We start from the raw sequence: 27,147 nt of genomic DNA on the forward strand, positions 1-27,147 counted from the left end.
TTACTGTAGTTTCAAAATACAGTATCTTCTAAGTCTATCCTTATAGTATCAATTATGTACTGGCTTTTGCATGTGTGTATCTTTTTTCCCCAGGGGAATCTGTCAACTTGCTCAATAGCATCTCCCTTAACTAAATGAACTATTGCTAAATTCAAAGAGTCCTGTTTTGTTCAAGGAGGGGAGTGGAGATTCAATTCCACTTAACTCATCCTTTTCCTTTGATACACGTAAGAATGTTGGCATTGATTTGTCACCAATTACCCCCCATTTCTAGAACTCCAGTGAACCTTAGGTGCAACACTTCAAACCTGAGGTCTTGTGTCATAATTGTAGGGAGCAAGTGATATGTTGGCTTGTTTGTAAGGCAAATGTTTTATTGGAACATAACAGACTGTTCCCACTACTCTCTGGAGCTTCTCATTAGTTTATCAAAAAGAAGTCTCTGTTTTTGCTATTTTAAACTTTCTGACTCCTGAATTCACATTCCCTTGCCTCCTGTTAACATCACTGTATGTTTAAAGCTTTACCGGCATCAGATCATTACGCTATGTACCCAGCAGCTGCCTTGTCCATCCTTTGCAATTTAAAGAGGCCCCAGCAGCTAAAACAACACTGCTTTTATACAACTGCTCATTCTGAATCTACAGATTTGGCCACAGTACTGATTATTTCTCCCAAAACTACCTTTGCCATTCTTTTACTGGGATTATTCATTGTGTCAATATCAAAACAAGTGCTTTTCTAGGTGTTAATGTAAGGAGGAAGATAAAGGAGAAGTTTTTAGTATGAAGCATCTTTGCTGACGACTTATCACCTATATTATAGGATCTTTTCTTCAGTCATGCACTTAACAAGTTCATCCCAGGTCAGGCATACATACGGTCCACAACCCTGAGGAATAGTCCAGAGTTGCAGACACCCTCTGAGGCAGATTCTCAACTGGTGTAAACTGCCATAGTTCCATTGAACTCAGTGGGAGTTTAATTGACTTGAATGGAGCCATGGCAGTTTATACCAGCTGAAGATCTGCTGCTAGCCTAGATGTCCATAATGGAGCACATGGTAGGATCATGGGTGATAATGCATCCGAAGAAGTGGGTATTCACCAATGAAAGCTCAAGCTCCTATACGTCTGTTAGTCTATAAGGTGCCACAGGACTCTTTGCTGCTTTTACAGATCCAGACTAACACGGCTACCCCTCTGAAAGGTGATAATGTAGTACTTCTACTATTCTCTGCCCACATCTGAAATCCCTGAATTGCCAGATGTTCCTAAAGCTCATTATCTGCTTTGTCACAACTTCACTGTCTTCTTCTCTTTGGCCCTCCCTGTTAGTAGCATTGGGATACCCTCTTTTATATGCTAACTTTATATATCTAAGAATGAGCCACATGCTTAAACTCTGTTTTATTTCCATTGTTAAAGAATCTTTTAGAACCAGTTTTTCCAGAGAGAGGAGTATTATTATATATTTTTTTCTAACCCTTCAATTTTAAGAAGAAACTCTGTTGTTATAATTTCTGCTGCAAATGTAAGATCAGGAAATTTCCTCAATGTGCAAGACTTGGAGAGTAGGGAAATGCCATCATATATTTCTCTAAATAAAAAACCCCAAACCCCAGATCCTTCCATGCATGCGAGTACCTTCAGAAAGTCTGTTTTTTTCTAAGAGACCACTTTTTCTGGATAGACTACTATAGTAAATCATTATGTAATTGTTGCCAATAATCCTGAAGAAAAATGAAAGTGTTTATAGGGTTTATAATATTAAAGGCAGATGGTTATATTCCTGAGCTTATAGGACTTCAATCTGCTGTAATTTAATGTAATTAAAATGAAGTCTGAGCAGAATGCATTATTAAATATTGTAATACACCAACACAGGGAATTATTTTGACAAAATTCACATAATGAATGCAGATGAGGGTCCCAGACTACTCCAATCTGTCAAATTAAATAAGGCTTTATCAGAATCTTACAAACCAAGTTAACACTGCACTTAAATATAAAGATTCTTGCTTCTGTTTTGTAAGAAGCATAATTAAAATCAACTTTAAATGAAATCAGACATTGAACTGCAAATAAATAAATAAATAAATAAATAGGTGTTATTTCATAGTGCCTCATGGACTGGTTTTATTCTTGTTTCCTTTGATAAATGCTTTGCTAGAATTCATTTTAGGATTTAGCAACTCAGTGTACCATTTGTTGACATCTCTAACATAGTTATTTGGTTTAAAGTCTAGAAATATGTTGGAGAAGGGTGGACTTCATGATTATTGGATTTCAAATAATCTGGAAGGGAATTAGCATATTTAACTGTTCTGTACTATATTTATTAGTATTAACACATTTACTGCCATTTCATGTCATTTTCAGACATCCTACATTTTATAACAACAAAATTCCATAATATCATTGCTGTCTATATTATATGTATGTATGGAAAAATGAACAAATAGGTTATAACTCAGAAGGGAAATCTCAACTCTTTTAATTCCGTTCTTTGTTATACAAGTTGATATAGGAATCTATATTGTATAAGCAGTTAGGGCCAGATTCTGCCACTCTTATTCACACTGAATAGTACTTTCCACTATGGTAGATTTCTACATCGGCTGTACAGTGTGAATAATGTTCCCCTAAAATAGCATTTGTCCACTTTTGAACACATATTTGAAAGAGTGGATAGTCATAGTATTATCCTTTGCAGATGTCAATGAGACTACTTATGGAGCAAGCTATTACGCACTGAAAGTGGCAGAATGTGGCCCCTAATTATTTTAATATTTTAGAGTCTGATCCTGCAAACACTTATTGTGAGTAGCTCCACAGACTTAAAAACATACTGAAATCCCACTGAATTCAATAGAACTACTCACAAGTGTAAGCACTACTGGAACAATAAATACACGGATAGGAAGTGTTTGCAATAGCAGGTCATTAAACACAATGCACCATCCTTGATTAAAAATAATGAAAAAACATTCAAGATCAAATAGCAAAATTCATGTTAAAATATTTTGGATAAATCAAATGTATTTTACTTCAGTTATAGTATTTTCACATATAGGCATTCAGTCATAAATCAGAGACCACTACTTGGATAACTTTAAAATCTAAAAAACTAAAATAAAAGGACCCCAAAAAGTATGGATGATTTCTATGTACACCTTTTGAAATAACAAGTCAAGAAGTTAACAGTTTCAGATATCAAATATAATAAGCAAAGATACCTAAAAGTTAGCACTTAGTAAATTCTAAATGGAAATGATATTTTAAATGTCACTGCCAAAAAAATGACAGAGGCAATGACACACCGAAGGTCACAGTGAGAAAGTACATTCCAAACACAGAGATAGCTACGCAGGTAACCACAGGTATGTAACCATTATGAGATGGGAGAAAGACTTTTGAACTAGAGTTGCCAAAAATAAAATAAAATGTGGCTTTAGAAATGTGAGGAATAACAAAATAAATGCTTCCTAGATGATCACATTCCAATTGGCTAAAAGCTGCAATTAATTTAGATAACTATATATCATCAGAAGGGTAAATAGTATTTTCCCTTCAAATGTATTACAACTACTAATTACACTGAAGTAACTCAACATACCTGTTGCCTCTGCCAGACCAGACACCTTCTGTCCATAAATGTCTGTCTTGTTCCAGGCAAAAGCGTAGACCAGGTTTGTAGCAGCAGGAAACCACTTCTGAACTAGCCGTCCTTCAACAGCAACTGTAAGATGTACTTTTGTCATTCCGGGAGGGATGGCTGCATGTGTCAAAATAATGCGGAGCAAGGTTTTATATCCAGGGGTTCGACTGCTGAGGTAACTGAGCTTCACAAAGCTAGAAGGAATTGGGATTTCCTCCTGGACCACCTAGAAGAACCCAACAGTTGTACACACTGTTATTAATGATATTCATGCCTAGGAAAAGGGCAAAGTTTTGTATTTCAAATCATGATGTTTTCTAAGAAACCTAGGCACCACCGAAAACCGACTTCCTTGACCCGTGCCCTGCCTCTGCGAGGCATATTGTGGTCAGGAATAATGCAAAATCTTCAGCATCATCCAAAGCTGTGCAGTGTCTGAAAGATCACAGAGGTGGAAAACAGCTAATTTGTCTATACTTTGTTAAGGAGGCCCCATCTCTTTTCTAATTCTTCTTTTGTCTCTAACGTTTGCACACAATATTACTTTTGCCTTAAGTTTTTGGGTCCAATTTGTGATGACAATTATTCCCTTGAGTACTAATCTTGTCTAAATCCACTAAACTCAGTTGTCCTAGAGTTGCAGGTTGACTTTGGAGAGGATATCTCATTTGGTTAATTAATTTGTGGACATACATATAATTAAATAAGTACATATTTTAAACTCACCTTGGGCCATATTGTGTGTTTAAGGCACTACCCTGGGTTGGCTGCCCCATCTTAGAGGGACCTAAGGAAGGAGCAATGCCTTCTTGAGCAACACAATCCTTTCCTGAGCTACTTAGTGTGCAGAGGGACAGCAAAGACTACAGGCTGGTAGGAGGCGGAAGGTGTCATGGCTTTGGCCTTCTGAGAGATGTGGGCGCTGGAGGCTACTAGGAGGGATTAGCCCTTGTGCTTCCTTGAATGGAGGAGATGCTGTTGTGGCAGTTCCTGGTGCAGGGCATGCAATGGAATGAGGGAAACGCCTTGCACGCTCCCTGACACACTCATGCAAGGTCCACTCACAATTGGATTCTGTTTAGTAAGTTTAAATGCTGCAGGCTGTGATGTTAGCATGTCTCATATTATTACTAACGAGCCAGTCTGTCACAATGTTAAACCAACACAATCTGGAAAAATACAAATGGTGCTTTGTTTACTTTTCCTGGTTCTTCCAGCTCACTTTTTGTTTCCTTAATAACAAATCATTTCAGTTTCAAACACCTTCTATTACCTTATAGCTATAATAACACTGTCACAGAAATACTGCAGTACCATTGGAGGCCTGCCAGCACTTGTCATTTCAACATATGAAATGTGCTGTTGGCAGGGAATTCCTGATCCCTTGATTATTCCCTGTCCTTCCTGCTGACATCCCAGCTGCCTCCTCTATCATGCATCTGACATCAGTAAGTTCTAAACTTTCCTTCCTCTGAAACAGAAGAATAGTAGTAGATATTCATGTAAAGTACATTTTAGTATTTCACTCTCGACTATCCCAAACCAGGGGATTAGGAGCAGTTACTCAGTGAATATACCGTTGTGACCATAAAAGCATCTCAATGACCGGGTGCAAGGGGCTCACTGGTATCAGGTACTGAGTTTCTGCTGGTTTGACCAGTTCAGTGTACCCCAATTCACTTTTGTCATAATCTCTATTTAATAGGCATTGTGTAAGGCAGTGTTTCCCAAACTTGGGACGCCGCTTGTGTAGGGAAAGCCCTTGGCGGGCTGGGCTGGTTTGTTTACCTGCCCCGTCCGCAGGACCGGCAGATCGCGGCTCCCACTGGCTGCGGTTCGCCGCTCCAGGCCAATGGGGGCTGCTGGAAGCCGCGCGGGCCGAGGGATGTACTGGCCGCTGCTTCCCGCAGCTCCCATTGGCCTGGAGCAGCAAACTGCGGCCAATGGGAGCCACGATCAGCCGGACCTGCAGACGGGGCAGGTAAACAAACCAGCCCAGCCCACGAGGGGATTTTCCCTAACAAGCAGGATCCCAAGTTCGGGAAACACTGGTGTAAGGTATCATTGGAAAACCAACAACACACCGATCATTAATATTCTTGTGTGGTATACGTACGGTAAACACCCAAAAGACTATAGAAATTGAAAGGAAATATAGGACTAAAATATATTTGAATTAGACAAATCTGGAGAGTGGGTAAACAGGTTTTTCCAGACAAAGGAAAGGCTGATGCCTCCATCCAGACAATGCAATCACAGACAACTGGCAATCACGGTCAAGTGGCCATTCATTGGCATATCAGAGGCTGCATGGATAGATTAACTTGAATTGTAGAAAGCACCAGTGAAGAAGAAACCAGCAGGAAACCTTCTCCATCAGACTCAATGGCATCTTTCCTCACAGCTGGGGCACTGGACTTTGAGAAGAATATATTTCAAGAGTTCTCTGGACTATAGAAGAGAGGGGCAAAGAACCCCAAGTGATCTTCCACCTAAGATCACAAAGAAACCAAGAGGTTTGTACTTTGTGGGAGATCCTGACCAAGACAGTGGTCAGCCATCTTGTTAGTAGGAGGAGTGTAAAGAATCTTACCTTGGACCAAGATTGTAGTTTTGCTAAGTTTTAGTCACTATAAAGTGTTTTTCACTTTTATTTGCATGTAACTATTTCTGACTTTATCCCTTACATTTGACCTCTCTTTTTGTTAATAAACTTGTTTTGCTTTTAATCTAAACCATCCCAGTACTGTGTTTGAATTGAAGTGATTGTTAACTCCAGGTAAAGCAACACACTGCTGTTTTTTTTGTCTCTTTAAAGAGCAAGACCGTATTACTTCCCTAAATGTTCCAGTAGAGGGCTGGACATTTCAAGGCAGACAGTTTTGAGGAAATTCAGGACTGCGGCGATGTCGGGGTCACTTGGCTGGTAGTAACTAAGTCTGGTGGAGACCTGAGCGTGGCTATGATGTAACAAGCCAGCTGTTAGAGTCAGAGTTGCTGAACCAAGGCCCTTTATCATACAGATACTCAGAGCATGCTTGTATGCTGGCTGGGAGCATCCCGACAGGAAGCTGCAGCAGTAGAGCATTTTAAGGCACTCACTGTTACAGGACAAGTGATGACACAACCTCTCACTGAAATGTGACAACTGTATCTAGCAATTCAGATACTTATGTGGAAGGGTGTGACATAGTTCTTTTACTACCTTGTCTCAGCTCTTTTTAATCTGTGCCCATTATTTATCCCATTCTATTCAGTGGAGACAGGAATGTAACTATACAGCCACAGCACTGCCACTAGAAGGCTGAGATAGTATGATGTTTTATTGTTACTTATAGTAGAAAGTGACAGAATTCAACTAGAAGTGTTCTCTATACAATAAAGAAATTAATGAGGTCCTTTTTAGGGAGCAATGCAATTTTGTAATAGAGAAAAAGTTGGATGGAAAATATTTATAACCACAGATAACCTCCAAAAAATCTATAAGCACTGAATAACCTTGCTTTGATGTCATTCCCAGAAGTACAGCCCTGGGAAGGGAACATCATCACAGCAGTAAGCAATCAGTGTATTCCAGTGTCCTTTTTACAGCAGCACTTTCAGGACTTCCAGGAATGAGGGGAAGACAATCCATGCATCTGATGAAGTGGGTTCTAGCCCACAAAAGCTTATGCCCAAATAAATGTGTTAGTCTCTAAGGTGCCACAAGGACTCCTCGTTGTTTTCCTGATACAGACTAACACGGCTACGACTCTGAAACCTAACCCTATCCTGTGTCTCTGAACTTCTGGGTCTGAACATGTACCATTAAACTTATAAAACGATCATTCACTTCAGTGGGATCTAGATTTTTTCCAAACCTGTATGAAGCTTTCTAAATACTAGGTTGAAATCCTGGCTCCACTGAAATCAATGGCAAAACTCTCATTGACTTCAATCTGGCTGGAATATTACCATATGTGTTAAATGTTAAGTATTACTACTTCCACTACTAAAACTGGACCTGAAACATTTCATATCTAACAGTTTTATACATAAAATCTCTGATTTGCATGTGCAATCAGGTTTATGCAGGCAGATCAGGAATCTAATTTACTATGTTATTTGTGCACCCAAATTTTATTTTTTGCATAAGCTAATGCTTGGACTAAAATCTTTGCATACCAATACGTGGATGTGAAAAATTGTGAGTGTATATTTAATAGCCAGGTTCAGATCCTTTTGAAAATGTGGTGGATGGTAATTAAAATCAACATAATTTACATATTGTAATAAAATACATGTTTTTATGCTAGAAATGTATACTTAATATCAAATAACAATGTAGGTTTCATTAACAAAGGGTATAAATAGGGATCAGAAAAAAATTCTTACTGTTTTCTAGCATTTTTTTCTACAATAGCACATTCTGTTCATTTGAAAATATCTTTTTTACCTGGAGCTCTGGAATGACCGTTCCCCTCTCTGGACAGGATCCTCCAAATGTTGTCAGAGGTGAAGGGAGTACAATTGGATTTGGGCTGATAAAGCTAGTGATGTCACAAGATGGTGGGTCCAACTCTGTTCTTTGCATGACAACTTTTTCTACTACAATAAACCTATTCCAAGGCAACCAAAGTGTCCTTTTCTCAGAAATGAAAGGAGATCTGTCAAAGACCAGGGTGACAGAGATACCTCCAATAGCCACAAGGTCAAAACTGAAGAGACAAAACAAAACACATTGTCTTATACTGTTTCCTTTACAACATTAACACAGCTTGCAACAAATGACTACCAAAAATCCCACATGGAACCCCACTATAACTATTAATTTGATATGTGAAACAACTCCAATATTATCTTTCTAATTCCAACTGTGAGGCCAGGTGGTGCTTTCGCTCTATGCCTACTCCAAGCATTCATCACATGCAAGGTGAGATACTTCACTGCAATTTGTCCACCCTTCCACTGGTGTTTACCTACTAAAAGCACTCACAGTTAACAACTGTGTGGAACCAATTACTCCTGGCCTGTATGTGAAGAAACTCCTAAACCACAAAATGACTGCTACTCAGATTGTGTGTGTGCCCAGCATGTGAAGTAGCTGACTTGGGGTCTCACAATTGCCTCATTCTCCTATATGCCCATTTTTCCTGTTCTGAGTAGTAAGATGAAGAGTTGGAGTATGCTCAAGAACCATATGGGGTTACAGCCCTACTGTTCAATGTGTGGACATTTTGGGAAAGCTTCCCATTAATTTCAGTGAGAACGGAATCAGCTCCTGGATGTGGTGCAATGGCAGGCTACTACAGGAAATACTCAAGGAGCAACTGTGAATAACCCTGTGCAGATTTGCACCCTAAAATAGTGTGAGACAGAAAGCAAGGTACATAGTGTCTCAGTTTTCCAAGATTCTGACATCTACAGCCAGGTAATATAAGGTAATGTAAATAGATATTTCACTCACTGTATTATTGAATGCATATATTATGGAAGCCTTTGATGGTAACAAACTGTGATAAGAAGTCAGACTTAATTATGCATATTTCATCACATATCCCAAATGACACAGATTACTCTCAAAGTAAAATATAGGTAACATATTTTAATACTGTCACGGGTAGCGTAAATAAGAAATGATAATTAGTAACTTACAAAACTGCAATTTTAAAATCAAGAAAATAAGGCAAATAAAATTACTCTCTTCACTATTGTAAATAAGCTATGCTACATACAAATCTTGGAAACAGCAAAGGGTTACTCCATTACCCTTTTAGAAGATAAGTTTTACAATGTGGTCAATGGCCATAAAGTCTTCAAATGGCCAAACTCCTGAATTAGCCAAAAATTCTGGGGTAAATCATGGCTCCACACCTGCAAGTGTAAGTCCCTAAATGCAATGGAAGTGGCTTTAGCCTTAGGGCAGGATACAGGAAACACATCTCTTGTGTAATAGTGAACTCAGCTCATTCTACAGGGGTTCTCTGTACACCATGTGGAAGACAGGAGGCGGACAGGAGGAGTTTAACCTGCACAAGTGGGGCACAGGGACAAGCAGATACTATTGGAGCCATAATGTTGTAATAATGGCTGCAGAGTAGCTGTTTTGCCATTCTCTAGCCTTGGGGAAGATCCCCATTTTAAACTTGTGTTGCTCTACTACCATCAGTCAGCTAAAGGAGTGATCTTTACAGGCTTCAGAAGAAGCCATTTTCTGACCTCCTCACTGTAAGATAGGAGTGAAGAAGGGGAAACTAGGGGGATCCTGAGGAAATTTCAACTATGCAAACCCCCAGGTCAGAGATGTCAAGGAGCTTGGCAATATGCATAGCTTCAAAATATAGAAGTCTTGAAATCTAACAGTAATACTGATCCCATGTGTTCTGGATCTGATCAAGAAAAGGGGGTGAACAGTTAGGTGGTATAATTTGCATACGATACAAAATTACTCAAGATAGTTAAGTCCAAAGCTGACTGCAGAGTTACAAAGAAATCTCACTAAATTTGGAGGGTGGGTGACAAACTGGCAGATGAAATTCAATGCTGATGAATGCAAAATAATGCACACTGGAAAAATAATCTTAACTATACATACAAAATGATGGGGGCTAAATTAGCACTCAAGAAAGATACCTTGGAGTCACTGGGGAGAGTTAGCTGAAAACCTCTGCCCAGTGTGCAGCAACAGTCAAAAAAACTAATGTTAGGAACTACTAGGAAACGGATAAATAATAGGATTGAAATATCATAATGCCAGTATATAAATCCATGGCCTACCCACACTTTGAATACCATGTACAGTACTAGTTGCCCCATCTCAGAAAAGATGCAGAGAAGGGCAACAAAAATGATTGGAGTATGGAATAGTTTCCATATGAGGACAGATTAAAAAGACTGGGACTGTTCATCTTAGAAAAGAGATGACTAAGGGGAGATATGTTAGAGGTCTATAAAATTGTGAATAGTATGGAGCAAGTGAGTAGAGAAGTGTTATTTAACTCTTCATACAACACAAGAATTAGGGATCATCCGATTAAATTAATAAGCAAAAGGTTTAAAACAAACACAAGGAAGTACTTTTTCACGCAATGAAGTCAACCTGTGGAATTTATTGTTTTGGGATGCTGTGAAGGCCAAAAGTAGAACTGGGTTCAAACAAGAATTAGCTAAGTGTATGGAGAATAGGTCTATCAATGGCTATCAGCCAAGATGGTCAGAGATGGAACCCCATGCTCCAGGTTCACCTAAGCTCTCACTGCCAGAAGTTGGGACTGGAGGAATGGGGATAGATCACTCAAATTGCCCTGTTCTGTTCATTCCCTCTGAAGCATCAAGCATTGACCACTATCAGAGACAGGATATTGGGCTAGATGGACCACTCGTGCGGCCATTTTTATTTTCTTATGTGTTTGAATGTTGCCACAATATTCTTGTTATTATTTAGGGCTCATGGAATTTCACTATCTTCATGCTTCCTTTCCTTCAACTGGACTCCCTATCACAGAGAACTCTAATCACTTGTGCTGCCTGAATGGAGGACCAGGTGCTGCCCTCCATCTACAAAGTAAAAAGTGATGTCAATGGAAATTTTGTGCAGGGATGCAAGGTGGCATGTGGTCCTTAGACTAACAATCTCAATTAATGAGAGGCCAGGGATGCAAATGTCCCACCTTCCATCCTGTCGGCTGATGGTGTATCCGTAATCACTGCGGTGTAGGAAACGGACATTCACTCCTACCAAAGCCGTTCCATCGAATGCTACCACCTGGCCTCGAATTACACAGGCACGTCTGCAATAAGAAAAGTAGAATTTAACATGCAATAAAGCCGGTGTGGAGGACATGAAAAAGTGTTGACTTCATACACTGTGCAACACTTCAGTGCAAGTTAAAGATTGAACAGCTAAGAAGTTGTGACTATAAATTTATAATAGAAATGTGGATAGACTATAGCATGACAATCCAGATATTTGAAATAGCACTGCTGTACAGAACAAACTTACATACTTCCCCATGAATTCCTAGTATATCATTAGAATATGTAACTTTTCAGCATCAACTTGACTAGCCATTGCATGGAGTTGCACAGGATTAGCTGATAGCATGCAGCTATTGCTATTGGCCTTCCCTCATCTTTACTACTAATGATGCTGGTAACAAGTAAGAATATAACGTGACTCTCAGATTCCAGTACAGAACAGGCAGTTTTGGGAAAAAAATCCCTTTATCTGTAAACTGGACTAATATAAAGACACAGTTGATATGGAATCCCAGAAAGCCATTTTCACAGAATCACTTTTTGGGGTAGGAGCGAGGGTCAGAGGTGAGGATAACATACACTCTTGTAAATGCCACACTTCAGTTTAGATTCCCGACACAGAGTGGAGTAGAGCTGGGCAAATAATGGATTTTTTGCTGGCCAAAAAAAAAAGGTTTTGGGTCGAACCGAAAGCAGAATTTTTTGATTATTTTGGCTAATCAAAATTTTTTGAGTTGGATTGTAATTAAATGTTGCATTTTGATCTGACATTTTTTGTTTTGATTTCAGGCATTTTGAGAAAAGCAAAGTAGTTAGGGTTCTCTTTGAGGGTGCTATGGACCCTGGTTCAATCTCTCCTTCTGTCTCATGTGGAGAAGAGATTTGAATGCGAGTCTCCCACGCTGAGGTCACAGGGATGACCACACCCTGAGGGCATAAAGCTGCTTTTTGAGAGACTGTGGCTTTACAAATTAACCCTTTCATGGGTGTCTCACCACAGTAGCCAATATGGGTTCCACTCTGTCAGTGTGTAGAGTGATTTGAAAGTTGTTGACAATATCCACAGTTAGAGAGAGATGTTCTGCCATTAATTTGTTTTTCTTTCAATATACATAACTGAATTTTACTTCACCCTTCTTTTGTTTTATATATTAATTGTGATCACACACTGGCAAAAGTCATGAATAGCTCCATTAAAGTCAATTGTTACACTGGTATAAAAGATCACAATCGGACCTTCTGTGTATTTAATCAGACTATGCCAGTCTCAATTATTTTTGTTTTGTTAGAACAGCAACCACTAGTTTCTATTGTTTTCTCATATTTTATGGCATCTATAGACTTGTCTTTTCCCTTTCCAATCCTTTTATTTACTAAGCATGTTGACTTGAGAGAGAAAGTCTCATAAGAGTCATCATTATTCTGTGCATTATTCTAGTATTCCTCGGTTTGTTTGTTCATTCTGTTTTTCAATCTGCAGACTTGTCTTTGGACTCTACTCCTCTGATATTTTATGGAGCACACAGATTTGTGTGATAACAACTCATCAAAGTCTTCATTATTCCATATATTGTCTTCCTTTTCCTCTGCTCATTCATTTTGCTCCTCATTATTCATAAATAATGTTCATGCTTATCTTTCAGCTCTTACTTTTTTTATTCCTCATATTTCATAACCCACACACATTTACAGTATGTGATAAAGACTCATAAAACTCATTATTCTACATTTATCTGTATTGAACTGTCTTTGTAATCTATTAGACTTTAAATGTTCTAAGCTTTTCAGTATACTGCTACATTTGTCCTCATTATTTACTGTCTTTCTAGCATCCATTTCTGACTATAACAGTCTTCAGCTGTCTCTTGGATTATCAAGACCTACAGTAAATCTTCAACCAACAGCAACTGTCCAAAATCAATTTTAATTTCTGCATTTAGCACAGAATGCTGTATTAAAGCATTTTCATTTACACTACTTTTGACTGACACTTGAGATCTCTGGAGAAAAACTACTTAGCAGGCAGATTCTCTTCCCTTTCAAAATGCCTGGTCATCTCACAAAGCTTGCAGGGAATACTTGTTCTTGGATCCCCAGAGGTCTTGCTACTTGCAGTGGCCCTCACCTATCCTCTACTTTGTTAGAGCTTTCAGGGACTCTTTCTTGAAGTGATGTCACTTTCCATTCACCTGATTCACTCTCCTTCTCCTGGACTGAGATCCGGTTACTTCTGACTACTTCCCCCATTAGTAACAGAGCAGTCTTACCCCCTCATTCTCTCCGAGTGTGCTGCTTCTTCTTCGTCTATTCTCACTGTCTAACTTTATTGTAGACACACCTCTGCTACTTTTTTTTATTCCTTATGTTAGATAACAACCAATTGTGTAAGGCTTTTCTTTCTAATACCACTGTTTATTTGCAAAAATGACATTATCTTGAACTAAGTCTTTTAAACTAGTGTGTCAAAGTTACTTTAACTATAAGGTAAGTGCAGCAACTTATTTGAGATGAGCTGGAGAATCTGTCCATTGTTTTGCATCATGCACCGAGGGAGAAAAATGTTTCAGATAAGCTGCAGCCTTTGTTTTTTTCAAATACATTTAAAATGTTTCTAGGCCTCTGGCAGTCTGTGGTCAATCTCCAACTCCAGAGGGAGTAGTTGCTTTTTTTGAGAGGAGGCACAGATTCCGTGGGTTGCAGGTAATCTTCGAGAAGTAGACTTTCTTTGTAAACGCTTCATGGGTCAGTCCACTTTTAACTGATTATCTCATTTGGCCATCAAGCAGTTTATTTGACATCTGTAATTTAAAATTTCTAGGTCTTTCTGTATTTATTATTCCAGCCGCATTCTCTGACTATTTTTCACAAACATTTCTACCATTCCATCATCATTTTGCCTAACTCCACACTCCCTTATTTGTTATTTTGTCTTTTGTTTTCCGTGTTAAACTTCCAATATCCACTGAGCACCTCAGGCTGTGACATTAACCTCAGATGTGGAACTCTGTCAGGAAAACTTGAGTGAATTCACAATTGTCACATTACCAAAATATGTAATTTATTGTATTATATTTCTGATTAAAATCTTCAATCACAGAAATTAAGCTAGGGGCTACTAAGGTACATTAATTTCCTTCTGCTGACAATGTCACTGTAAGCAGCCTTTGGAGGGTAATTAATTCAAGACCAAGCATTGGACCTTCTTTTGTATGCAATTTGCAATGAGTCAAGTAGCTTGCCAGCAGTATGCATTTTTTAAACTCCTGTGGGTAGAGGTTGACAAAATATTGTTATATGCTACACTCTTTAAATATCACAGGCCAAATCGATTTCTGGTATAAGCAGATGCAATTCCATTGACCAGGAATTAATTTGACCCACCTTTTTATATGTAGCAGCTACATGTTCAAATTTAAAGGCAGCCAATACAAAATTCAAAGCCTTGGTGTAACATACGGCAAGGTGCTCTACCGGCTCCTACACTATACACAAGCTTCAGATTCTGAATGGATTTCTGACTTAGAGGTTGTCTATATTGTGGGGTGATGTGCTGTATGGGGGTTAGTGGAAGGAGATTTCTAAAGCATGCTAATGTGTTATGCATTAACTGGTGCACGTAGACCCTGCCAATGCATTTTAACATATTTCTCTTTGAAACTACTACTTTTAAGTGCACTACTAAACCTTTAGTGCACACCAGCAGGGTCTGCATGAAGTAATTAATGCACAACACATTAGTGCGCTTTAAAAATCACACCCCATAGAATACATAACCCCACCATGCAGACAAGCCCTTAACCCCAAATTGAGCGCACTGCAGCTGCCTAATCTTGAAATGATAAAGGCATGAAACAGTGGTGAGAACCACACCCCAAAGGAAAGATCCTAATCTCCCAGTTGGATGCAAATGGGGAAAAAAAAAGATGTCCTAACTCTTTCTGAAACATGATAATATAATACTAACTGGGTATTTAAGAAGACTCCAAAGTTGCCTACATGAATAAAAAAGAGCAGGCAACCAACTTCAGTCTGAAGGGTAGATATAATCTTGACAATATTTTCTGGTTGCTTTCCCCAGCCTGCCATCATCACTTTTGTTTTATCTGGATTGAGACTGAGTCAGCTCTCATCCATACCCCAGTCCCAACCAGTGGCTGGGTAAGGCATCAAATTGCACTATCTGAGTCAGAAGAGATGAAAACATTGATCTGGTGTCGTGCTAAGTTCCCTCTAAGCTGTGCGGCCATGTGGCCACACAGCAGCTTATTAAGCACTGCGCAGGCACTCAGGCTGCAGCGAGGAAAGATGCCTCTCCCCTCCAGCCCCAGCGCAGCCTCAGACCTACTGCGGCCAGGGGAGAGGCACCCCTCCCCTGGCCCCAACCCAGCCACCGCCCCACCCCCACCACTTCTATATTGGCGCACATAATAAAATTCATTCCGCACATGTGTGGGAAAAATTAGAGGGAACACTGGTCATGTGCATACTAAATATGCATGGTGGCAAGATAGAACTCTGCAGAATCCCACATGAGAGCACTATTGCCCAACACTATCCTCTGATATCTAGTAATTTCTTCACAACAGTAGGAACTTATATCAGCCTCTGAGCTGAGCCAGCCATGATCAAGTTATCCACTACCCAAAACACATCTATTGGGTGAGATTTTACAGATGCTACAGTGGAAGCTCTTCACGGCATATGAATTTTAAAAAATCTTTACGCCAAATTGATCACCTTCATCTCAACACTTCTGCCATAAGTGCTCTAGCTAGCTTCCCTTCTGCTTCAACTATTGCAGATTATCATAAACCATGGTGACTTTTGAGGATGAATCTGGGATAGAAGATGCGAGGGGCCATTATCGTGATAGTAGAGGACAAAAGATTTAAAAAAGCCAACCCAAGCGATACAGTGGTCTGTCAGAGGAACAATTCTGTCCTTCAGAGACCTCTGCAACCTTTTGAATTCCATCAGCTTCCAAGGACAGACCAACTAAACATGTCAAACATCTTTATTCTCCATACTCCAAAGGCACTTTGGGCAGTAAGGCAAAAACTGAAATACTCAAAAAAGGCTTTTAAGACCAAGTCAAATCCTATCAACAATAGCCTCAAAAGATCAGTTCCTTTTATCTATAAAAACATATTGAAAGGATTATGTGAAATCCTCCCGATAGTAGTTGCAATGTCACAGGACGCTATATAGGCTACTTGACTGCTCGCCTTCCAGGTGATATTAAATGGGTAGGTGTCTGGTTTATGTTGTTGAGGGAAGTTTTGAGCCCTGGTGATAAAAGAGTAACATGTAAGAGCTAGTTATTATTATTATTTATGATTTTTCTTTTATACAGCAATATGCTGTATTAAATATACATGCAGCCAAATGTGTTGTATTCGGTGCATCTTATGTACTCAGATAAAATAATAAGCTAACTGCATTGTTCCATTAGTGATTTACACTTTAAGGCTTGGTGCTGCCAGTTATTGGTTTTGTTCAGTTTCACGTACTATTGTTCTACATATTTATAACATCCTGTTACGTTATTAATAACGATTACATGTTTAGGTATGTTAGATCAATAAAGATTCTTTACATATTTACATTAGTAAAAAATTAATAAGTCAAAGAGAACACACTGAATTTGTTCCCTCTGTGGATGTGTTTGAAGAGAAGAGAGGAATGAAATCTAGGCGACAACATAAGTACTATTTATTGCATTTGTGAAAATAAAAAATACTGGTGTGTTTATTAATGCAACTTGGATTATCTAATGTGCAGGCCTAGGAGTAGTGGTTAGATGATAGGGATGATTTGTGGATGCTTTTGTCAGTATATAAATCACTGCTTCCCAGGATGAACTGCAGTATAAAAAAAAAAAAACATATGTGACTCTATATTTCAAATTTACTGACTTTTTTCAAGAGGAAAGTATAGGTAATTGTGTCCTTTGAGCAAGTATCTGCCCTTCCTGATTCACACTTTCCTCTCCTTTAAAGAACAGCATAACCCCACAAGTACACAGAAATGACTATGATTTCTGAGATCACACACCAGTTATATTTCAATTAAAGGGTAACCTGCAGAGCAAAATGGCAAACTGCATGTTCTACTACTACTATTTTCTGACTGTGGCCGCTAATTAGACTAAGGGGCATTCAGCACATAAATAAAGAAAACATGTTCACTGTGTTATGTCACAGCTCCACTGGGGCACGAAGCTGACTCAAGAGAGCTCATATGACTCCAACACTGCTTGCCAGTATATCTCCAATATTCCGGCAAGAACTGCACCCTAAATTGTTTCTCATGGAAACACACAGCAGAGCAGTTTACCTCCCAGGATAGTTACACCCTTATAAAAAAGGTACTACAGTTTACTACAGTAAATAGTCATACACTAGATAGAGTAACTCTAGGGGTCTCGGCTAGTAATGTCGGAAGGCAAGTCTTAAACTGCCGGAATCTCAAACAAAGAATTTGTTGTCATTTCCACTATTTTCAGATTACCATTAATGTGAAAAAGTCAATAAAGATTTCCAAAAAAATCTTGATATCAATGTTTTTTCTATTAAAATAATTTATCAATACAGTTTTCTCTATCCAGACCACTTTAATTAAAAATGAAACTTACCTGCTGTCAAATAAGACATCTCCAGGGATTACATGAGTGCTCTCCTTGCCAATAAGGAACTTGATTCTATCATAAAAGAGCCTTGGAGGATGCTGAGAGAAAGGAGGCTGGCTGTGCTGAATGAGGTCAAGGGGATCAGGTGACCCTTGGCAGAGAGGGCTTGCGTAGCAATTGCTTTGCTGACAACAATCAGGGTCTACACAGTCTGTCAAACCATCTGAAAATGGATAAAACAAAAATTCAGGAAATAGAATGATGTTTAAAAGAAACCAAAGGGTTTGCTACTAGAAAGCATGGGAGAACAATATCTAATCAACTGGAAGGAATGCTGATTTTAAGGCTGTACAGGCCCAGATTCAGCAAAGCACTCAAGCATATGCTTAAGTGGGGATGGACATTTCTCTCCAGTTATTAATACTGAATGGTAGCTCACAAAATCTCCATGAGGGAATAGAACCCATAAACTAAGTGACAAGAAAGAGTGTGACTTATCGTCATCACAATACAGATAGGAGAAGAAAAATCAATATTTGTCAGTCCAGTGGGTATATGATTCACAAATATATAGTTTAAATTTCTAGTAGCTCAATATTGTTATAATGAATAGTCTGTTAATACCTGTGAAGAATATGTGCTTGCTAAAGTGTATGAAATGACCTGTACAATCTGAAACGTTATCCAATTTTAATATCCATCTTTATTATAGTAGTAAAAAGGGCTCTGGTAAAAGTTCTTCAGCTTTTAAACCCTATACATTTTATTAGTGTTAATGTTTTCAGATGTTTTATTATTCTTATACTTAATAGGACACTAAAGTGAATTCATGAGGATTTGATCATGACTGTGTCTCCTTTTATACTAGGCACTGTACGAATACAAAGCTAGATGCAGTCCCTGCCCTAAAGTGTTTAAAATCTAAGTCTTCTCTACTTGATGCTTGTTTGCAACTCCCATCATATTCAAGTGAAGCAAACTTGTGAACTAAATGCAAACTATTCCACCATTTGGAACTTACAGATAGGTGAAGTAGGACAAATGGGGCTAAGTTTCTTAAAAAGAGTCTCTATTTTTGTATATTGTTTTGCACCTATAATTATTTGCAAGCACAGCTTAGATCACTTAAATATAAGTGCCTGGCTACTCCCACCAATCAGCTACCTGGACATCTAAATTACCTAAATTGCACACACAATTACTGGTATACCAAAAAAGAAGGCTGAAAATCCAGCCCAATAAATATAAATGTAGTAAATACTGCACAGAGAAGTCAAATATAATAAGATACACTAAAAATCTTCAAATATCTTCTTGAATTCCTTCATTTTATTGTCCATATTTGCTAACTCTCTTAAATTGAGAGGTATGCTAATGCATAGGAAATAAGATCAAGGCATCAAATCCTTGACCTTCCCAAAGTGACATCTTTTCTTTTCTATTTGTAACAAGGCCAGATTTTTGCATAGACTTTAATGGGGCCCCTTAGATTATAAACTCCTTCCGGGCAGGTACCTCCTCTTTGTTCAATGCAGCATACAGAGCACTGTAAACACTCAGTAAATAATGATTCACTGAGGAAGGGAAGCACAGACCCTGTTTATAAAACCAAAGATTCTATAATGAAATAGACATATCTGGAATCTGAAACTCCTTGCACAAACATTGCCTGCTCTTGGGCAAGGTAATTATTTGTTTGGTTAAGCAAAAAATATTTTAAAAATCTCTTCTAGAGCAGCTGGAAAAACAAACTGATTAGTCTTATTGTTGGGCCAATAACAAAGGGCCATTGTCAATAGTTAGCAACAAGACCTCAGGTGCTGAGATGGTCATAGTTCAGTTCAGTGGATGGGTACTCAAAAGCAGCTTTAAGATATCTTTGCATTCTTGGAGTCAGTTTGCATCCTCAAGGAATGGAGGAGCCAAAGGAATCCCTGGTGGATCTATACCACTTGAAGATCCTCTAGGCAGGGCGAATTCTTTGGCAGTTGGGTACAGCAGCTTTATGATGGTGGAGTGCCTTAAAAGTAAAGTAAAGCAGGGTAGGGGGTCTTGGAGCTAAGAACTTGGCTTCTTGAGGAAACTGATGAGAATAGCTATTGCAGAATAAGCTTTGGAAGTGGATTAAGCTAAATCAGAAACCCCCCCACTATTATTCCAGAATAAGAGTGTCCACCCAGGGAGCTATTCCAAAATAGCTTATTTTGCAATAATTATTCAGCTAATTTCCCCCGTAGACAAGCCTTGAGACACCAAATTTGAAGAGACATGATTCTCCTATTTGTGTAAGAAAAAACAGAGAAAATTCCCAGAAAGATTTGAGATTGAAAATTTGTTTTAAAATATTTTTTCTCTGCCTTATTTTAAAAACAAATTACCACAGAGAAACTGCTGTTTAAATAATCTGCAAATCCTTTTTCTTACAAAATCCCCATTGGCTCCTATAGGAGTTTTGCCTGAGTAAATAAAGAAGAATCTGACTCCCAAAACAAGTTGCCCTCCCCACTCTGTGTTATTTTGGTCAGCATTTCATGTGCCTTGCAACAGTGGCTTGAATTCCCACTGCACACAAGAAGAAATCAAGCTTAAAGCGAAATGGTTTCCTGGTTCTCAAAGCAGACTTAGTTTTTACCTTTCCTCTGCAGTTCACCTGTCAGAATTACTGTATCTTTAGCAGGATCCATTTTGTATGGACTTTCCACACTCTCAAACTATATTCGTGCAATTTCTCATGTTTGTTTTGTCTGCATCTGGTTTCATTCGCTCATCTTCTTTATTACCTCTCAAGTATTTTTGTGAGGATTGTGAAAGGGAGGATATCTGTGTGGGGCTCCCATTATTAACAGTGGGGAAACTCCAAAACCATATTTGAAAGAGCACTGTCAGTATTATTGTTACTGTAAGCACCAACAAGATACTTAGCTGTATTGTACAGGGAGGAAATATGACTTCCCCGAAGAGCTGAAAATAAAACGACAAACAAGAAACAACTATGCAGGCAGAGAAAGCACTGGTAAACCAGGAGCTGCAACTGTTACTCTGCAAAGCAGTGTGTTTTGCAGCTGATAGATTAACACTAATGTCTTCTCTCTCTCTCACTCTGTATAAATAAAATCCATTTTCCCATCTGATCATTTTTACCATTTGGTTAGATAGGTGAGATTTTATTCTGCTTTTAAGAATTTTCTTTTCAGTCACAGATGGAGCAAAGCAGAGTAAATGGGCAGTGCTTTGAGAAAAAGACTCTGAAAGACAAGGGGTGATGATGGAAGGAAGCTTTAGAAACAACATGTGATTGAGCCTTCAAACCCACATAGCTGACTCAGGTCCAGCTGACTCAGACTATTTCTGTATGTTTGCGGGAATCAAACACAGCCTGACATAACCTCCTACACGGGTTTTGGGACTTGTGGATTCTTATTGTGTTTGACTCCCACTTCCATACATCATGTCTTCCACACTCCCCATTATGTCCCCTGAGGACTGCCGGGCAGTCTCTCAAGATTTGGTCCTATATTTCCAGGTTCTCTTAAAATTTACATATTTCTCCTTTCAGTAAACTTTCCTAAAATCTTTTCTTCATCAGATTGCAATTTACTTTTCTAATTGAACATTTATAGGCACTAAAAGAAATCTGTAAAAAATCCTGAACAGGCTGGCTGAAAGCTGGATGACTGGAAGCTGATATATAGATTGGACAACATGATTTTTAAATGGTTTTAATGGTCACTCCACTTTTATAGAGGAGAACGAGAGATGCAGTATCTCAAGTTACATGACATGAAGCTTTGGTAACACAATTCCCATTCATAAATACACTAAGGATATCAGTTTCAATATGCCAACCCCCAAATTCCAATAACAATGGGATTTTAAATATAAGAAGAAACCCGCAGAAATCTGATTTATAAACTCCAGACTCTGAAAATACCTCAAAATTATTTTGAGTTCTCAACAATCAGTCTTCAGTTTGGTAAGTAGGCAGTGTAAAAAATGACACAACAGACCCTGTGTGTGTTAAGGTTTCTATTAAATTTCAAGAGACAAAACATAGGAATATCAACAGCTACACACAACATAAACTATAATTCATACAGTGGGTGATCCAGTATACCGAAGACTCAACCGTCAATTATCTCACTGGATAAAACAGCATACGGCTAGGCTAAAATGTAGCACTGAAGTGTAAACTACTTGGATTTGATATTAGCAGTTCTACTGTTGTCTTATATAAGAAGCAGAGGGGCATAATTGGCAATATAGTACAATCAGTTCACTACAATAGGAGTGATTAAAGTTTGTGTAATCTAAACCTGAAAGGAACAATCACAGGTTGGCTAGCATCATACTTATATAACTTTCAAATGCCTTTAGTTTCATGTGGGAAAGGTAACGACTGATTATTTGCTTTACTTAAAATGTAAAAGTTCCCAAAGTACTTCTCACATTACTCCTAGTTATGCGACTTCTGAACATGCCCAAATAAATCTGTTAGTCTTTAAGGTGTCACTGGACTCTTTGTTGTTTTCCTAAAATAGAGTTCACAAAGAGCAACTTGATCGTGTGTTACAGGAATTCAAGCTGTTAATAAGAAGCTGACCTGGGTTTCAGCATACTGGTCTGCCAAGCATAGGGAGGGTGTTGTCGGACAAGGAACATCTGTAGCACCCTCAACTTTAAATTACCTTAATGAAAAGGCGCAGCATGCAAACACAAGAGGCCATATTATGTTCTCAGCCAGACTGCTGCACTGTAACTAAGATAATTTGGGACAAAATTTTTGCATTGCCTTGATGGTGAAGTGAACCTTTCAAGCACATTTCTAAAAGCAACAGAATAAATATTTATTATCCGTTTACATCTTCGCACCAAAATCTCACACTAAGTTCACATTAGTCGTTTAATATTATTGAATGAGTGTTACCATTTTCTTTATGAGGCATCACCAGGATTCGCTAGCCAAGATGAAAATTAACTCCTTTTCAGGGCATCTGTGTCTTGCTATAGATGTGCTTCTACAGTGGTCATTAAAGGCTCAGTAAGTGATTGGGGGGGAGCATGCAAACTATGACACACTTAGGGTATGTCTACACATCAATTAAAAACTCACAGTTGCCCCATGCCAGCTGATTCAGACTCTCGGGGCTCAAGGTTAGAGGCGGTTTAACTGAAATGCAGAAGTTTGGGCTCGGGCTGCAGCCTGAGACTTGGAACCTTCCCACCTTGCAGAGTCCTAGAACCCAGGCTTCACCCTGACCCAAATGTCTACAACTACAATTAAACAGTTCATTAGCTTGAGCCCTTTTAGCCTGAGTCAGCTGGCACAGGCCAGCCACGGGTTTGTAATTGCTGTGTAGACATACCCATAGTGAATTAAGCATGCTCCCTTCAAGCATGGCTGGCTACCTCTGCTGGCCTGACACATTAAGAGTGAGCATGATTATTTCACTGCTCACTTTCTGGCAAGGTGTTTCTGGCAGGAGCATCTTGTTATCAGGGGTGTATAGGGTCTGTAATTCTGGTTGGACCTTACACAGGCCATTCAGGGGAACTCCTTATATAACTCATGACTATTATCCAGACATAAATGCACAGTAAGCTAATTTAAATACTTCTATTAACATAGTGCCTATTTCTTTTACTTTTTTTTTTTTTTTTTTATAAAAGAGTATCACATTAGAACTATATTTGAGGCAAGCACTGTGTAGTAAATGTATGTCATATTTATCACACTTGGGTTTTATGTGTACTGAGAAACATACATCCTCCAGAAAATAAAATGCCATTTGGAAAACAAAGAGGCACTTTGTTAACTGTAGGTTCATATTATTTACTAACCACAAAAGTTAAGAAGAAGAATATAAACTGAGTGAAATGTATAGGTCCTAACATGAGCAGCTATAGGCCCAACCACTTACCAAATTCTGACTCTTCTAGTATTCACATCTATCCTTGAGTTCTTACATTTCATCTTGACAGCTATGGGAGTGTCACAAACTAATATTCTTGTAAATTTGATCCATCCCCTCCAGTCTATAAATATAACTAGTAAAATACCAAGAGCATAACTGAGTAGGTCACGGGAACAGAGTATGGAACAGCTGAATGGGGGAGCAAATAACAAGGTGCTATATGTGACACAGCAGGGTGGATTCTCCAGCACTCTAGTGAAGTGGACTGGAAATATTCACAGTTTTTATTAATTAACTATGAAAGTGACTAATTCAATCAGTATAGTGCCTCCCCATGTTACTTATTTTGATATGAAACTCCCCACCTGAGGAGGTGTTGAGTTTGGATATTTTAGGATAAGGGGCACATTTGGTAGATGTTTCTGCTAAAATGGTCAGCAGTGAAATAGCTAACGATGTCATTGTTTAAATTGTCATCTGTAAGTTTTGTATTTAACTGAGATGAAAGAGCAGTTCACACCTCTCAGAAATATTGTTTCTGGCTCTCTGTAGACTCAGGGAGACATCATTGAATTGCTTAACCTTGAGAATGTAAATGGAGTGTAACTTCAGAGTTTCACAATGGCATGTGTTTACACTATGTAATACATGGTTTTGGGGCCAGGGAACTTGCTATAGAATCATCCCCTCATTGAAGAATTGTATTCTGGAATCTCAGCTTTAATTTTACACATAGACAGACAGGCAGACGTGTGACAAGTTCCATGGCCACAGCACCATGGGGCATTAGCAAAGGCCAATAGAACAGTTGGGGTAAAACGCTGTCCAAAGCACAGAAACGGGGTAGAGAATCTATAGGATAAACATAGCAAGGAATGAAAGGGACTTGAAGCATCAAAATGGGTCTGTGATAAAAGATAGTCACCTATTGGCTGAGGACTCAGAGAACCAAAGGTATCTTAGAGGTTTCAGTACCACAGAAATGCAAAGGAAAGTATTAGGGGCAAGCCAGGGATGGGGGCCACCTAATCATGTGGTCAGGACCCCTCCATGGACAGTGTGGAGGGCCATGATTTTTTTTCAGGTGGCCAGGTGGACCTCGTTCTCTCACTCTCCTCATCCCCCCATTCAGGACAGCCAGATAAAGCTCAACCATGTGAGCTTCTTGTGGTATTTAAGCATTTCATATTGCTGCACAGATTGCTCAATATTTTTGTCTTTTCCTTAACAGATTAAAATAGCCTGAGTAGTGTTTAAACTAATTTTGCCTTCTTTTATTTCAAATAGCCCCTATATAACTCCTGTGCTAGTTTGTTTCACCACAAAGTTCAGTTAAGTTCAATTACAATTGCTAGGAATCACTGTGAACAGAAGACGAAACTAAGCAGCAAAAATGCTAGAGTTTCCAGTGCTGCATGCAAAACTCTCAACTGTTCCTCAAGTTTCAGCTACAACACGTAGCAATAAGACAACAGCTACCGGAAGTCATTAATTGAAAATTCTGTGCTTTGCAGGAGAATACCTAAAACCAGCCAAAGTCCATGTGTAGAAGGAAGTCTTCATAGTATTTTGTTTGAGAGATACCATTTACTTTAAGATATATTTGTTCAGGCACTCAGTGGTCTTTGGCCTTGAACACACAATGAATAGAAAATGTATCAAGCCTGATTTTCGGAAGTGTCAGCAACAATGAAAACTATTTCCATTATAGAATAATAGTATGTTACTTGTATAAGGACTCTATGTCTCTATGACTGATATGCTATTAAAATGCTAATAGATAGGTCTGATACACTTGTCAATATTTTTACAGCACTGGCCACCAACCAAAAGCTAAACTGAGTCATATATTTTTCTTACTTGGATCAGATACAATAACTGGCTGAAAGTGACAGAAGAGAGCTTTAGGTGTTTCGCTCAATGCTTGTAGTAACCAGTATTTTTATTTCAAAAACAAAGTATAGGGATTCATTTAAAGAAAGCAAATAGCTGAAAAGACAGAACCAGATAAACTTACAACAGGGGCTCAGCATCAAATAAATGCGTGCAAATGACAGTCTGCACAATCAGGTAATGAGATATAAGAGGAAAAAATAACCGAATGCTAAAAAGAATAGCATGGAGTGTGGCTAGGCAGGAGGGATGGATGTTCTGCATGTGGAGGAGTGTACAAACCTCCTTGTCTCCAGTACTGCTGCTGCAGTATGTTCTAGCTACTTGGGCCTTATTCAGAGATAGCCTTAATTAACAGAATTCAGCAGAGAGTTTCAAGCAATTTCACAGAGCTAGATGCTTCCAAAATAACTCTCAAAATAGTGGCAAGACAGAGGAAACAACCTATTCAGATCAGCTGAGCGATCATCTTCTAAAATAAAACTGAAATTAGGTCAGTCATGACACTGAAAGATGAGAGAGGAAATGAGAACAGGAAATATTGTTGTAATCCCACAGAAAGCAATATTCCACACTGAAGAAGACATCTGTTGGAGATCCCAGCACCATATAACTTACATCATAAAGACTGCCAACATGCCACAGATGTACTCCACAAAAGCTAATGAAAACCACGTGATTGTGCATCTTTTATATGCTGTCAGTTTTTAATCTGTATTTTTAGAGATAATTAAGTAGGTGAACATACCTTGCAGACCACAAGTGGGGAAAAAGCTGATGAGGGGAATGACAAGGGTGGTTATGGTACACTCATTATCCAATCGGGTGGAAGTTTTGGATGAGTATAAATGGTGCATTTTGGTCCCAAAAGAACAAGTGATAAGTACTGTGCTCCAAACCGGCAAATACAGATGCACATGTCTAACTCTACTTCCAGGAGTAATTCCACTGACACAGACCTACATGCCTAAGTGTTTGTGAAATCAGGGCCCATATTAATGTATATATTGCATAGAATTTATGATATTGTCTCTCCAGAAGTGGGAGGGTTTTGTGTGAGTACTACATATCAAACACTTGAGCCAAGACTTTTCAGTTCTAGATAGATCATGTCATTAGATACTCACACTTCGAACTAAGGAAATGTGTTTTGATACTTGTATTAAAATAAAAAATTGGCTTTTATTCTACAATGTATTTGTATTAATTTTTGTAAGGAGAAAATTGATTTTTTTTTCAGTCAAAAATACCTTTCAGCTATATCAAACCTGAGGCTCAACCCAGAATTCAGACTAAATGTTCAGGTCCTGATCCTTAA

General features: G+C 38.7%; 1 protein-coding gene across 1 annotated transcript in view; it reads right to left on the reverse strand.

Annotated features, from left to right (window-relative positions):
* TENM1 (teneurin transmembrane protein 1) overlaps window positions 1-27,147 on the reverse strand; it is a 778,425-nt gene that overhangs the window by 101,418 nt on the left and 649,860 nt on the right. Inside the window, exons 17-20 of the mRNA XM_034781757.1 lie at window positions 18,031-18,247; window positions 11,309-11,428; window positions 8,095-8,356; window positions 3,618-3,885 (exon numbers count right to left, since the gene is read on the reverse strand). Of these exons, the coding sequence (XP_034637648.1) occupies window positions 3,618-3,885; window positions 8,095-8,356; window positions 11,309-11,428; window positions 18,031-18,247 (867 nt within the window). The remainder of the gene's footprint in view (window positions 1-3,617; window positions 3,886-8,094; window positions 8,357-11,308; window positions 11,429-18,030; window positions 18,248-27,147) is intronic.

Source organism: Trachemys scripta, chromosome 9 (assembly GCF_013100865.1).
Source record: "Trachemys scripta elegans isolate TJP31775 chromosome 9, CAS_Tse_1.0, whole genome shotgun sequence".
Lineage (NCBI taxonomy): Eukaryota > Metazoa > Chordata > Testudines > Emydidae > Trachemys > Trachemys scripta.